The following is a 14,441-nucleotide window of genomic DNA, read 5'->3' as shown; positions in this document are numbered from 1 at the left end:
GTGCCTGGGTGGCTCAGTGGGTTAAGCCGCTGCCTTCAGCTCAGGTCGTGATCTCAGGGTCCTGGAATCGAGTCCCGCATCGGGCTCTCTGCTCAGCAGGGAGCCTGCTTCCTCCTCTCTCTCTCTCTGCCTGCCTCTCTGCCTACTTGTGATCTCTCTCTGTCAAGTAAATAAATAAAATCTTAAAAAAAAAAAAAAAAAAGAATAGGGGAGCTCTAGTTCTGAATCTTAGCTTTTTTTACCAGCCCTATATACACGAGGTAGTCACCGAATCTCTGAAGTGCATTTTCTTCATTTGGGAAATGGAAAGGCTTTTTCCATTTATATGCAGATGTTGTTAATACTAAATTATATAGGGGTGCCTGGGTGGCTCAGTTGGTTAAGCATCCAATTCTTGATTTCGGCTCAGGTTATGGGATGGAGCCCCATGTCAGGCCCTGTGCTCAGTGGGAAATCTGCTTGAGGATTCTGTCTCTCTTTCCTTCTGCCTCTTCCACTATTCACTTTCTCTCTTTCTCTCAAATACATAAATCTTTTAAAAAATATTAAATTATATAACAAATCCATCTCGACACATTTCCTATTAAATAATCTTATTTTCATATTCAAATATCACTACAATATTTAGAAGACTCAGATAAAATCTTTGAAATGTCAGCATACTTTATATAGTTCATTTATAAACCATTAAGTAGTAGAGATAATAAGTCAAAATAATTACTCATGTGTCTATATTTCAGTTTTAAAACAAGAATCCTCAAAGGAACATAAACTGCAAAATCAGCATCTTCAATATCATTTTTGTAAAATATATGTATATATAATATATGTACATGCACAGAAAAAAAAATCCTGGAATAATCTTCACCATATAGAAAAGCCAATGGAAAGGGCCAGCTTCTAGTATAATAGTTAACAATCACAGAAAAAATATGTAGAGGCAAAATTCTCAGAACCTGGTCCATCCAATCCCAAACACCTTTCAGGATTCTGAATGATTGCATTAATTATATAAAACTGCATCTTCTGGTGCACCTACTTAAGATCTAAACATAGTATACTAATGCCTCCCAGATGAGTAATCAAGAAATGCCAGGTAAATCTATCTGATATTAACTTTGGGCAACTAGAAATGATCTGTCTTCATTCAAGGTGAGTACACACAAAAATCAAACATAAATTCTATGAAGACAGTCTGAAGTTTATAAAAAAGAAATATACCATCCTAAAGTTATATGAAGAACATTCTTTTGAAAAAAATTTATTATAGAATTCAAAAAGTACTTTTTTAAGATTTATTATTTGAGAGAGGGAGAGCATGTGAGCAAGGGAGGGGGAGAGAAACAGACACCCCACTGAGGTGGGGGAGGCCTGACTCAGGGCTCAACCCCACCACACAGAGATCATGACCTAAGTCAAAATCAAAAATCACTGCTCAGCCAACTGAGCCACCCAGGCGTGCTCTCTCTCTCTCTTACTCACTATATCTCTTTGTCTCAACTAAGTAGATAAAATCTTTAAATAAATACAAAAATAAATAAAATGGTAGTTAGAAGAAATTTTTAAAATTTATACCACAGAAAATGAAACAATTGATTTGGAACAAAGGTTTGAGACATGAATGTAAGCAAAATAATGATAAATGTAAAGGATAGATAATAAAGGTCCAACATATAGCTAATTTATATACCTGAAGAAAGTCATTAGATAAATAGAATGGAAGTACTACTGAAAATGAAATAGAAAAAGTCCTAAACTGAAGAAGCCTGGAATCATATATTTAAGAATGTAAACAGTACTATCTCTGGATGGTAGTAAATTAAAGCGTTTTTGTGTATCAGGAAAATTTAATTAAAAAGCAATCCACTCCCAAACATGTGCTAGTGACATTATTTAAGGCAAAATTTAAAGTCCTAGAAGCATCTAGGAGGAGTGGTGAGGAAATAGATTACTTGCAAATAAAATAAAAACAGGCTGGCTTCAGATTTCTATCTCATAATGGTAGATATTAGATAATGATACAAACAAAAAAAACACATGTACAAATATTGGCTAACATGCTAGATTATAAGAAAGAGCAAGAAAAGAATATAAAGTAAGATGACAAGAATAATATCAAATATATCTAAAATAACAATTATTAAATGAAAAAGGGGTGATCCAACCCATTATAAGAAAAATTTTGATTGGCTTAAAAAAATTCTAGTCTAAGCAATCTACAAGGGACACAACGAAACAAAGGTTAAAAATCTAAGGGCAAACATATACCATATAAAGCACACAAAAAATACAAATGTATTATTTTTAATGGAATTAGTGTACAATCTATAATGAAAACAAAAGGACCACAGTTAACAGTCTCTTCCTTCCACACACACAAAAATTTGTATACAATCATATATCTGTTTATATATTTAGTTCTACCTCCTATATATTTAGTTCTATCTCCTTTCAGAATACAGAGCACTACCTTATTCTTAATCAAGTTTACAATGCATCCCATCATTGAATGTGTCATAAAAAAATTTTCCATTGATAAAACACCCAAGTAGTTTCCAGTTTTTAATTACTGTAACAAAAATGAACATCCTTTTGCATGTACTTTAGTAAATGACAGCATCAGCATATAGATGGTATTTACAGCCATGATCACACCTTGGAAGTAGGGGAGAAAAGAGATCCCAGTATATTTGAGTAGTCCAGTGTTTTGAAGTCAAGAGATGAGGAGACATCAGCAAGAAAGACTTGAGAAGACATAGTCAGGAAGACAGAAAGAGAACCATAAAAGAGTACAGTTCCAACAGTCAAGAGATTAAAATGTTTTAAGGCAAAGTTAATGCAACTGCGCAAAATGCTACTAAAAAGTTGAGAACTGTGTGTCTTACAGCAAATCTGATGATGTCTTTCTTCCTCAAAAAGACTCTATCAATGCCTTCCCATACACTGTGAATAAGAATTTTTCTCTCAAGGCTCCATATACATGCCCTCACACACACATACAGGGTATCTGTGAAATCTTACATGATCTTATTCATGCCTCCCCTCAGCTCCATTGCACCACTGCTCCTATTCTCCAATGTTAGACTTCTTTCCAGTTCTTACAAGAGCTCCAACTGTCCACTGCAGGGACTCTCAAACTTCAATATGCATTTGGGACGCCTGGGTGGCTCAGTGGGTGAAGCCTCTGCCTTCAGCTCAGGTCATGATCTCGGGGTCCTGGGATCGAGTCCCGCATCAGGCTCTCTGCACAGCAGGGAGCCTGCTTTCCCCCCCCCCCCCACTCTGCCTGTCTCTCTGCCTACTTGTGATCTCTCTCTCTCTCTGTTAAATAAATAAAATTTAAAAAACAAAACAAAGCTTCAATATGCATTCCAATCATCTGCATTTCTAATAAGTTCCCTAGTGATGTTGATTCACTCTTCAGGTTGCAATATAAGTAACATTTCCTCAAACCTCTGGAGATAATCAGGAAATCTTCCAAGTTTCCACAGCACCCTGCATATCTGCATACTAATGGTTACATTTCTGATAAGTAAATTACCACTGTTCCTTTCTGCTAATCTCCACATTCCCTGAGGGCAGGGATTATGTTAGCAGATGTTTCCCTAGTGCCTAACTCTACGCCTGTCACACAGTAGGTACATAAAAAATATTTGCTGATTGATTTAAGTGATTATTCAGATCTGTTTTCCTTGACATGAAAAGATAATTACAACACAGTTTAAGAAATCAGGTTACAAAACATTAGGTACATAGCATTATCCCAGTTCTGTTCTATGTTATTTATTTGCATACAGAAAATTCTGGAATCATATATTTAAGAATGTAAACAATACTATTTCTTGATGGTAATATTTTGAATAATTGAGGGGTTTTGCCTTTTCTTGCATATTTGCTAAAGTGTTGTTTTTATTATTACTTTGTAACAAAATAATAAATGAAACTAAACATTAAATTCTGACAGTTAGCCTTTGGTTTTCCAATTGCTGCAGTTGCCACTGTTTTAATGTTTAGAAGTAACAGTCTGTCCACATTTTTTTCAAAATGTGACTAAGAATTTCTCTTGTAATTTGAAGCCAAGTGGAGTGTTAGGTCTGGGATCTCTAGCCTAAGCACGGCTTACCGCGAGGAAGCTGGCTATAAGGTGAACCTGACTTGAGAAGGTCAGCCAATGTTTGTAAGACAGCATTTTTTGCCAGCTCTCTCTTTATTGTTGGTGGATCAACAAAATACACAAGCAATTTTACATAGAGAAGTCAGTAAAATAGAACGTAAGTCCATAAATAGACTAAGTAACACAGTGGAATTTAAGGTATGAGAAGTTGGCATTTCAAATTAGTGAGGAAAGAGGATTTATTGAATAAATGATAAGCAACTGACTAGTCACTTGGGAAAAAATAATGCTTATCTATCAAATTAATTACAGATGGATCAAGGAAAGCTATGAAATTACTAGAAGAAAATATGAGAAAATACATTTAAATTTAAGTGTAGAAAAGCCCTTTCTAAAAACGATACCAAGACCAGGACACATGGAGAATGATTACTATAGTTTTTACTACATAAAAATTAAGGCCTCTGGATAGCATAAAACACCATAAACAAAACTAGAAAAAAGCAAACAACAAATTAAAAGGAAAAGTCTACTATCTAAGAAAAATGGTTAAAATCTTTTATATAAAAGATCACTTAGGAGCACCGGGATGGCTCAGTGGGTTAAGCCTCTGCCTTCGGCTCAGGTCATGATTTCAGGATCCTGGGATGGAGCCCCACATTGGGCTCGTTGCTCAGTGGAGAGCCTGCTTCCCCCTCTCTCTCTCTGCCTGCCTCTCTGCCTACTTGTGATCTCTGTCTGTCAAATAAATAAAATATTTTTAAACAAGATCATTTATAAATCAATAAGGAAGAAATGAATGATGACACAAGAGAACATGAATTGATAATTCTCAAAAGGAGAAAAATAGCCAAAGACATCTAAAAATGTGCTCACCCTCACTAGAAATCAATAAAAATATAATAATAAAAAGATATGTTTCCTCATCAGATTAGGAAAAAATCAAGAAGATTGACAATTTGTTGTCTGATAAGAGTGAAAGGAAATGAAGAGCATCATAAATTATTGAAAGCAGTGTAAGTCCATATAATTTTTCTGGAGAGAAGTCTGGTAATATGCATCAAAAACTTCAGAGCAAACGCTTAATAAATTATTCCACATTTGAGGTGTTCTTACACTGAAGCTTGGTTAAATTAGTGAATAATATGAAAATATTTAAATGTTCACACATAATCTTGGGTGAAAAATCCATCTATAGAATGCATACATGGGTTAAACACCTACACATCCAAAAGATGTCAGAAGAATATTCACCAAAATGTGAGCTTAATCTAAGTGTTTAAACACTTTTAATGATTTACCTTATTTTAAAACCCTAAATCTCAAATTCCATGCTAATGCTAAACAACTATAAACTTCTCCTTGGAATACAAAAAATTTAAAAGCAAAATTATAATCAATATGAAACATTTTTATGGTTCTCATCAAAATTGCTATCTAGCAGGTTAAATGTAAGTTTGAACAATATATTGTTATTGTTATTTTAAATAAACTTAAGTATGTACCAATGCTAGTCCAAAATATCCTTGGTGTTTGCTACAAATAACAATTACTATATGCAGAATTAGGAGAGCATTAAAATATACAAGCACAAACATTGTAACTGTTCATCTTACAGAAAAAACAAAAACCACCAAATGAAAGGGTATTCATTTTGTGTTTACAATTACCTTTCTTGAGAACACTTATTAGTGCAGAAAAAAAATCATACATTTCTCTGAACTTGTAGGCTCAGCAGACAGATATATTTTGAAAAGGTTAAGCTATGTTTAGCAAGGTAATCCTCAAGAGATGGATGCCAGAGAATTAAATATTCAATACTTAAATTAACTTCTTATTTGGTACTTAGGAACAAATTGCCAAGAATTATCATCATCAAATAGAACATTTATTGACTCTCTTGGAAAAAGAATGATCTACTTGAAGAAAAAGAATTTTAGAATTGGAAGGAAACCAGTATTTTTAACACTTTGCATGACTAACAGAAGCTATAACTCTTCAGAATGTTGCTTAGCTTACAGTGCTAATGGAAATTACTCAAAATGGTAGTTTCATGATTACTAGATTATGTTTATATCTTTATTTTCCACTCTCAGCTTTAGCTTTTAAAAGATATTCCTAAAATGTCATATGGAACTGTTACTTTCTACCAGAGAAGCAGGAAGTTTTGAAATTTCCAAAATTCTTTACATACAATTTATTTCAAAAATTTCAGAACACTCACCTTATAAATCAAAACTAAGAGACTTAGGTGTATAAGATTATGAATAGCAAATAAATCCGTGAAAAATATTTTTGCCTAAACAGAAAATAAACATGAGAATGACCCTCTTTTAGGAATTCAAATTGAATTTCATTGTGGTTACTAAATGCAGGGAAATTGGATGATTTCAAATCCTGAAAGAATGCAGTCAAGTGTTACAGTTTTTACTAAAAGTAAAGTTTGAGAAAATGAGCTCAGCATATACCATAAAAAGAATGGGCAAGTTACTTATAATTCTGTGACAGTTCATGTAATTAAAAGTGGTCTTTTATAATACTGTCATGTTTTAATGAAATACTTGAAACGTAATACTTAAAATGTTTCTATTTAAATCTAACTAAATATTCAATATTCTCAATATTTTCAAATGTATCATAGATAATGTTTCAGGATTCCTATCAGCTCTTCTGAAAGACAGGAGACTTATGAATATACATTCTCAATGAGCAGGTGATTTCACCCCCAAAGGGCTGAAAGTTGGTGCCTGAGGAGGAGGGTGATGAGAGCTTACTCTTCTTTATGTATATGGCATATATATGAACACACACACATATATGTATATGTATACATACACTTATGTATATGTATATATGTATGTGTAAATAGATACAGCACCATAAAGAGATACAACGTATATCCAGGATATTAAAATTTAATGGGGAAGGGCAATTAGGAGGAAAAGCCTTTTAAAAGCCTTCCTTAAAGGGGTGACGGTGAAAAGAAGTTTGAGGAAACACTGTGTCAGACACATCTGAATTTTTATCACTATCCAAGGTGAGAACTTGGGCAAGCAACCCAATATTATGGAGCCTAAGCGTCTTCAAGACTAAAATGGAAATTATGACTTCTTGTAGTTGAGGATTTAAAAAGAAAAGATGCAAAGCACACTACACAGTGCTAGGATTATAGTTTCTGCTAAATAAATGGGACCTCCATTCCCTTTCCTCCTCTCTTTTGAGGATGCTATAAATTACAGACTCTCCAGTAAAGAATGCTCAGATGCCAAAGAGGAATGAGACATGAAGAGAAATGGAAGAAACCAGAGGCATGTATAAAATGAATTTTCTAAAATGAATTTTATACATGATCCCTGGACTCAGTATGCCCAAAGGAGGTGTGAAATCTACAAGACTGACTTGGAATCTCAAATCTGTGATTTTCTTAATTGTATAAGCCTAACAATGTGGCTTGATTTTTATGAACCTCAATTTTCACATCTCTACTCCACAGAATTATTACAAAGAACAAATACGCTAATGTATGTGACACTCTTTGGTGACACTAGACACCACTAAACTAAAGTTACCAAATAAGCCATGGTTCATGCTGTTAATAGCAGGAAATGAAGATGTTGTCCTAGACTGTGTATGTACTGGGAAGGAATGGAAAAGGACAAAAACTGCTCCTCTCTAGTGTCTAAAAACAGAATTGAGTCTTCAAAATCTCAACCTCAAAGACAGGATTTCTTTGACAGTTTAAATCTGGTTTAAAAGAAAATTACCAGGGGCGCCTGGGTGGCTCAGTGGGTTAAGCCGCTGCCTTCGGCTCAGGTCATGATCTCAGAGTCCTGGGATTGAGTCCCGCATCGGGCTCTCTGCTCAGCAGAGAGCCTGCTTCCCTCTCTCTCTCTCTGCCTGCCTCTCCATCTACTTGTGATTTCTCTCTGTCAAATAAATAAATAAAATCTTAAAAAAAAAAAAAGAAAATTACCAGAGGAACTCTTACCTGTCTCTTCGCTCTTCATCTGTTAAGTGATTATCTAAGAAAGAGGTTCCTAATATCGTAAGCAAAGTATTGTGACCTTTCTTGTCAGCTGTATGGTACACTCGAGAAGCCAAGTGCAAGTTAACAGGCAGCTCCTGGGCTGGGACAGTGGTGCACAGATCATGAAGGGTTGGAAAGTGGTAGTCTTGCAGAATTCTGCAACGAAGAAAAGAAAGTGGACTTCTTTGATCATTTGCGGTCTTTTCAATATAAAATACGTTGATGTTAACAATTTAGGCTCTAAAGAGGGTGTCTAATTGTATAAGATTTAAAACTATAATACTGGTTTATAACAAATTTAATACCACCATTGACCAGATCTTCAAAGTTATATATCCAGCTTTCTGCTGAAGATCTCAATCTATGTGACCTACAGATAGCTCAGAAACAACAGGTCAAAAAGCAAACTCATTGTTACCTCACCCCAAACCTCTTCTGCTGATTTCTGTAACTCAGTTGGGGATACCATATCCAACCATCATGCATTATGTCTTTGCCACTCTGCTCAAATGTTAATGTCCCTGAAGAAATAGAACAATGTAGCATATTATCCATTAACTAACATCAATGGAACGCAGGTCTCTAAAGTTTACACAGCATCTTCCTTCCCACTCTGCTAGAATTTGCCTCTCTCCTGCCTTTCCAAAGTAGACAAGACATGAAAATCTTTCTTAATTCCCATTGTCACTCACCATCCAATCAACAAATATGTGTAGAACACCTACCATGTACTACTACTACTGATCTGTACTAGGCTATTTTATACATTCTCATTAACTCCCACAAGGAACTTATTATATGGGAGATATTATTATCATTTTAGAGCAGGCTTATTTTGGAGAGGTCAATAAAATTGGTAACTACTAGGATCTACATACAATGCTGCTGGCTATAATCCAATTTTTTTTTTCGTAGTACTGCCTGTTAATGACCCCTGAGGTGGAAGTGGACCCTATCCAGTATGATTCCATCTCCGCCTCCCTACTATAACTACACCAGTAGGTTAAGCATCTGCCTTCGGCTCAGGTCATGATCCCAGGGTCCTGGGATCAAGCACCGCATCGGGTTCCCTGCTCAATGGGGAGCCTGCTTCTCCCTCTCCCTCTGACCACCAACATCCCTGCTTGTGTGCTGCTATCTCTTTTAAAATGTTTTTAAAAATAAATAAAGTTATACTCTTACATTAATCACATGATGCCCTTTTCACCAAACCAAATCAACTGAACTTTAGATCATGTTCTCTAGGACCTCAAAGACACAGCGGACAATATCGATGACCTTCCTGAAAGTGCAAGCTTTTTTAAACCTGTGCTGTCCCAGCTCTCCATCTCTCTCTCAAATTCATCATGATTTGATTTAGTCACTGTTTTCTTTCTCCATCTTCCAAACGGAGGATGACTTCCAAAGTTGAACTCCCCTTTGTATGTTGGAAAAGTAAGCGTCAGTGTTTCTATTTACTCTTGTGCTGAGACCTCCCGAATTTCATCTCCAGTATCACTATCTCACCTAGATTCCTGGCCTCTAAGATATGAAACACTGAGCCATCTTTGACTCCTCTTTCTTTCACTTGCACATCCTATGAAAAATTGGGGCTTTCTGCAGCTCGGAGCTGCTCCTTCTCCCCCCTCACTTCCAAAACACTCCAGTACAGGTCCTCATCACTCCAGCCTGAGAGCTGGACTGAGCACCACAGCCTTGGTCTCTTCTTCTCTTCTATTCTTCCTGCAAAATTCTATCACACTGTCTGTAAATACTCCTTTGCCCAGCACCACAGTTTTCTGTCTCTTGCTGCATTCATCTACCTTCCTCTCTCTAAGTTTCAAGGCTCTTAAAGTCTGACTGCACTTCTAACACAGGGGTCAGAGTCGGGCTGACTCTGTTCAAATCCTGTTTCATAAGCAAGTCAATTCATTTATTTATCCCAGGGAAAATTGGAAATGACAACATTAGCACCTCCTGGATAAAGCTACTTGAAGAAAGAAAGGAGATGAGAACAAACTGGTGTTTGCCAGAGGGGAGGCAGTGGAGGAATGGGCAAAGTGGGGAAGAGGAGTGGTAGATACAAGTTTCCAACTCAGGAAGGAATAAGTCATGGGCATGAAGGGCACAGGAGAGGGGATATAGTCAGTAGTATTGTGATAGCATCGTATGGTGCCAGGCGTTAGCTACACTTGCGGGGAGCCTAGCATAACAGAATTGTTGAATCATTAGGTTGTACACCTGAAATTAATGTAACATTGCATGTCAACTCTACCGCAATACAAAGAAAAGAAAGGATTGAATGCATTTAAAATAGTTTCACTCACAAGGCAAATATCAGCTATTATTATCTGTCTCCAGGACAATTCATGGGGACAGAAACACCCGTCAGTTCCTTCAGTTACAAATCAAGTGCGCCTATCGTTTTGTCCATGTTTAAATATCGTTCAAACAATGCCTGAAGACAAACTTCTCTGCAAAATTTACTGTTCTTTTTTCTTTTTGACAAATACCTCTTTTCATACATTGCCTTCTTGTGCCACTCCTTCTGACCCTTTATCTAATGGATTAATGCTGAGCTGTCTACCTACTGCTCCATGTAGTCTAAATAGGAGCAAACTATAAAGAATTTAGACTTTAGAGGTGGCTGGGCCTGGATCAGAATCTTAGTTCTAACACTTGTAAGCTATGTCACTAGGTTCTCTGAAGGTCTTCCGTAAGATGAAAATAAAATCTCTAACTATTAAAAGAAATCCCTAACTACTGTATTTGTATAATTGATGATAATAAACAGTTCCTGGCCTGTGGGAGTTTCAAGAAATGCCTGTTTTATTTTTTTTGCTATTGTTATTAATTTGTATTGGACAGCACTTAACCCATCACTAGGCACAATATGAACATTACTGAATCACTAATAGAGAGCAGTTTATATCATTTCCAAAACACCATAGGACTCAACAAGAACAGGGCATAAAATCTGTACATGTTTGAGTAGGTTTCTTTGCCTGAGACAAAGAAACCTAACTAGAGGAGAGAAAATGGGTGTCCAGGAAGCCAGGGATCCAAAGAGAGAACTTGGGACAGGGGAAAAGAAAAAAAAAGAGGAGAAAAAAAGGTGAGCTCTTGAAGTCAAGCTCATCTACATCATCATTCTGTCTAGAACAGGTCCTGGCTAGTGGAATGTACTTGAGATTACATTACGAATTTCTTTTCCTTGAAAAAGTGCTACAACCAATCTGAATTCCTATGCTCCCATTATATTCTAATAACAGATTTGCAAGTGAATCTCCCTAGGTCATTGAGCTAACTAACATTATGTTTCCAAGAAATGGCTGAATTTCCAAGAAAATGATTTAATTTGGGGGCTAGTCACTGGTGAGAAAAGTTAGGTTAAAAAAAAAAAAGTGTTTAAAGAAAAAGGAGTCGTGAATAAAAGATTTTCAGAAACATTTTTCTAAAATTGTCTTTCATTATGCAAATTTCTTAACTATCAGCTTTTCATTCCTCACCATCTTATTCTTAATTCCCTCTAATGGAAACTTCTCATTTCAATTTTAATGAATTAACACAGTACTAAATATATCAAAAAGATCTACAAATATTTTTGGCATGCTCGAGAAAGGCTGTATGTTTTTATAGCACACTCTCCTTAAACAGGACTATTTGTCATTCTTTGAAACACTAAGACATAAAAAAGAAAAGACTCTGACTCTGTGTGTGGCCATACTACTTTGCTTAATGCACTAAATGCAAGGTTTTTTAGGGAAAAAAAATCACGAAGTTTCTGCTTCATTGATAATCTGACAGTAACTATTTATTGAAGGTAAAATACTTGTTGTCTGCTGTCACTATTTGTTTTAATACATAATCTTGCTAACTAAATGAGCTTAAAGCAATGCAGATAAGCAAAGGCATGTACAGGGTCACTTAAATGCCAATTCGACTCTTTCATAAACTTTGGAATTCTTTTCCCATGAGTCTATTCTCGGCTACTAAATTGTGAGTAATATCCATTTACAAAGTCTAGGCTGGCCATAAAAAGGTTGTCTTCCATGTCCAGCACACCTTTCAGTGCCCTAAGCAACAACAAAAGCTAATAATTAAAGCTTCTTTAAGCCCCAATAAAGAGTCAAATGAAGAAGAATCTAGAATAAACCAACTCATAAAAGCCTAGTGGTAAAATAAGGAGAAAACCAGTTTCAACAAGGTGATTGGCTAAAGAGAAACCCATAAATCTAAATTGCATTTACACATATTATTCAAAATTGTGGTACCCTAGCATAATAAGACCCTCCATTAAAACTTGGGGGAGGGAGGATAAAACATGAAAGTAGAGAAAAATAAGGTCATCTAAATTACTAAGTTGATTGGCCTATGAATATTTTGTGTTGGGTTGAATTTTATTTTATTTCATCATAACGAAATAAACCAACATACTTAGCAGTTAATCCAAATTAGTCATTTTTGTGACCAAAAATATCAGATCTAACAGGTTAACATTTAATTTTCCTTAGTCTCACAAAGAGCTATTTTTATTCAATTATATCATTGTTAAATCATTAAACTAAGTACATTGGCCAAAACAGTTATGGAAAGAAGTGTGAAGTAGAGCACATATATCCCAACCATAATATCTGACACCAGTTCTTCCTGTGGGAAAGTTTAACTTAGATCTCATATATATGAATTTCTAAAACATTAAATTTTCCTTTAAAAATTCATTTTCAGGTATCAATGCTATTAAATAACTTCTCTTCAGGCAGTAAAATTTGTAAACTTAAGGAAGTTACTTTTTTTTCGGTAGTTTTTGATCCCACGAGGGTTTTGAACACCTTCCTTGTCTCTGTTCTGGAATTCCTAATTTACTTTTTTGTGTTCGCTTAACTTCTTTTCCTCTAATTTGCAAAAATTCTGGTGACTTCACCTTCAAGAAAATATAAAGGAGGCTATTAAGGAAAGTTGTAACATGAGAATTAGATCTTTCTCTCATATTTAATGGTCTTATATTTAAATTCCTAATTTCTATGTGTATTTTATAACATAAGATAAATCCTAAAGGTAAATCGATATTTTCCTCTAAATCCTTTTCTAAATTTTTAAATATACACCTTCATAGCAATAAAAATATTAGTATCATATTTCTCTATAATATTTTATTTATTGCCTGGGGCGCCTGCATGGCTCATTCAGTTAAGTTTCTGCCTTAGGCTCAGGTCATGATCTCAGGATCCTAGGATCGAGTCACACATCTGGCTTTCTGCTCAGTGGGTCGTCTGCTTCTCCCTCTCCCTCTGCCGCCTCTACCCCACCCCCACAAACACTCTCTCTCTCTCAAATAAATAAAATCTTTTAAAAACATATTTTATTTATTGCCTTAATACTATTAGAAGAAATACAAGATTTTCCCCTCCATGGCCTACTCTTCTTGATTGCTTTTTTTTTTTTCCTAAGATTTTTTTTAAGTAATCTCTACACCCAACATGAGGCTCAAACATAAAACCTTTGGATCAAGAGTCACACACTCCACCAACTGAGCCAGCCAGGCTCCCTTCAATGGTATTTTTAATAGAATTTTCCCTTAGTCTCTTAAAAGTTTGGCATGACTGGTTGCAAGCAGAAGCCAAAATGAACTTTAATGCTTTATATAACTGTTTTGAGCAAAGTTTACCAATTTGTACTTCTTACAGTTGTACTGTTATTCTATTTCTACTGCTTGGGGAAAATCAAACGCATTTCTGTCTCTTAAATAATTGTCTTTTAATCATTACAGGTATTAAGAGTATCATTTTCCTAGATTTCCTAGAAAATTTGCAGAATTCATGGTATGAGGTCATCAAAATGTATTTTCTCTGTGGGATGTTCTGGGTTTTTGTTTTGGTTTGGTTTGGTTTTTGGTTTTTGGTTTTTTTTTTTTTTTTTTAAGACTAGATTTAAGGAAGAAAGCAGGGAGGCTTTCCTTGGAAAATGCAGAGATATGGTTGAAAAATTGAAGAAGGCCAGATAAAGGGAGGTTTTTATAAATTAGGTAGAGGGTTTAGGCTCCCAGCAGTAGAAAGGAGAGAACTATTGTGATTTCTTAGGTGAAGAAGTGATGATGAGTAAGGAAAGCTCAGAGTACAGACCATTCTATCTCACCATCCCATTAACGTTTGAATTTCCCTTACAGTTTCTCCACCAAATGGTCATCCATCCTGGCTTGAACATGGTGAGGAATGGAGGACTTCGATATATCCAAAGGCAGCCACTTTCTCTCTGAAAGTCCTCCAGTTGTTTGTTTGTTATAGAGCCTAACAACTTTCATCCACCAGTCTCAATTCAAAC

General features: G+C 35.5%; 1 protein-coding gene across 2 annotated transcripts in view; it reads right to left on the bottom strand.

The window, feature by feature from the left end:
- The window catches only part of TTC6 (tetratricopeptide repeat domain 6), a 222,465-nt gene that overhangs the window by 111,546 nt on the left and 96,478 nt on the right, over positions 1 to 14,441 (bottom strand). For both annotated transcript variants that reach the window (XM_059181956.1, XM_059181957.1), the window contains 2 exons: positions 12,911 to 13,044; positions 8,103 to 8,297 (listed from right to left, as the gene is read on the bottom strand). In XM_059181956.1, coding sequence (XP_059037939.1) covers positions 8,103 to 8,297; positions 12,911 to 13,044 — 329 coding nt within the window. The remainder of the gene's footprint in view (positions 1 to 8,102; positions 8,298 to 12,910; positions 13,045 to 14,441) is intronic.

Source organism: Mustela lutreola, chromosome 7 (genome assembly GCF_030435805.1).
Source record: "Mustela lutreola isolate mMusLut2 chromosome 7, mMusLut2.pri, whole genome shotgun sequence".
NCBI classification, from domain to species: domain Eukaryota; kingdom Metazoa; phylum Chordata; class Mammalia; order Carnivora; family Mustelidae; genus Mustela; species Mustela lutreola.
This window is presented reverse-complemented; position numbering and strand designations above follow the sequence as displayed.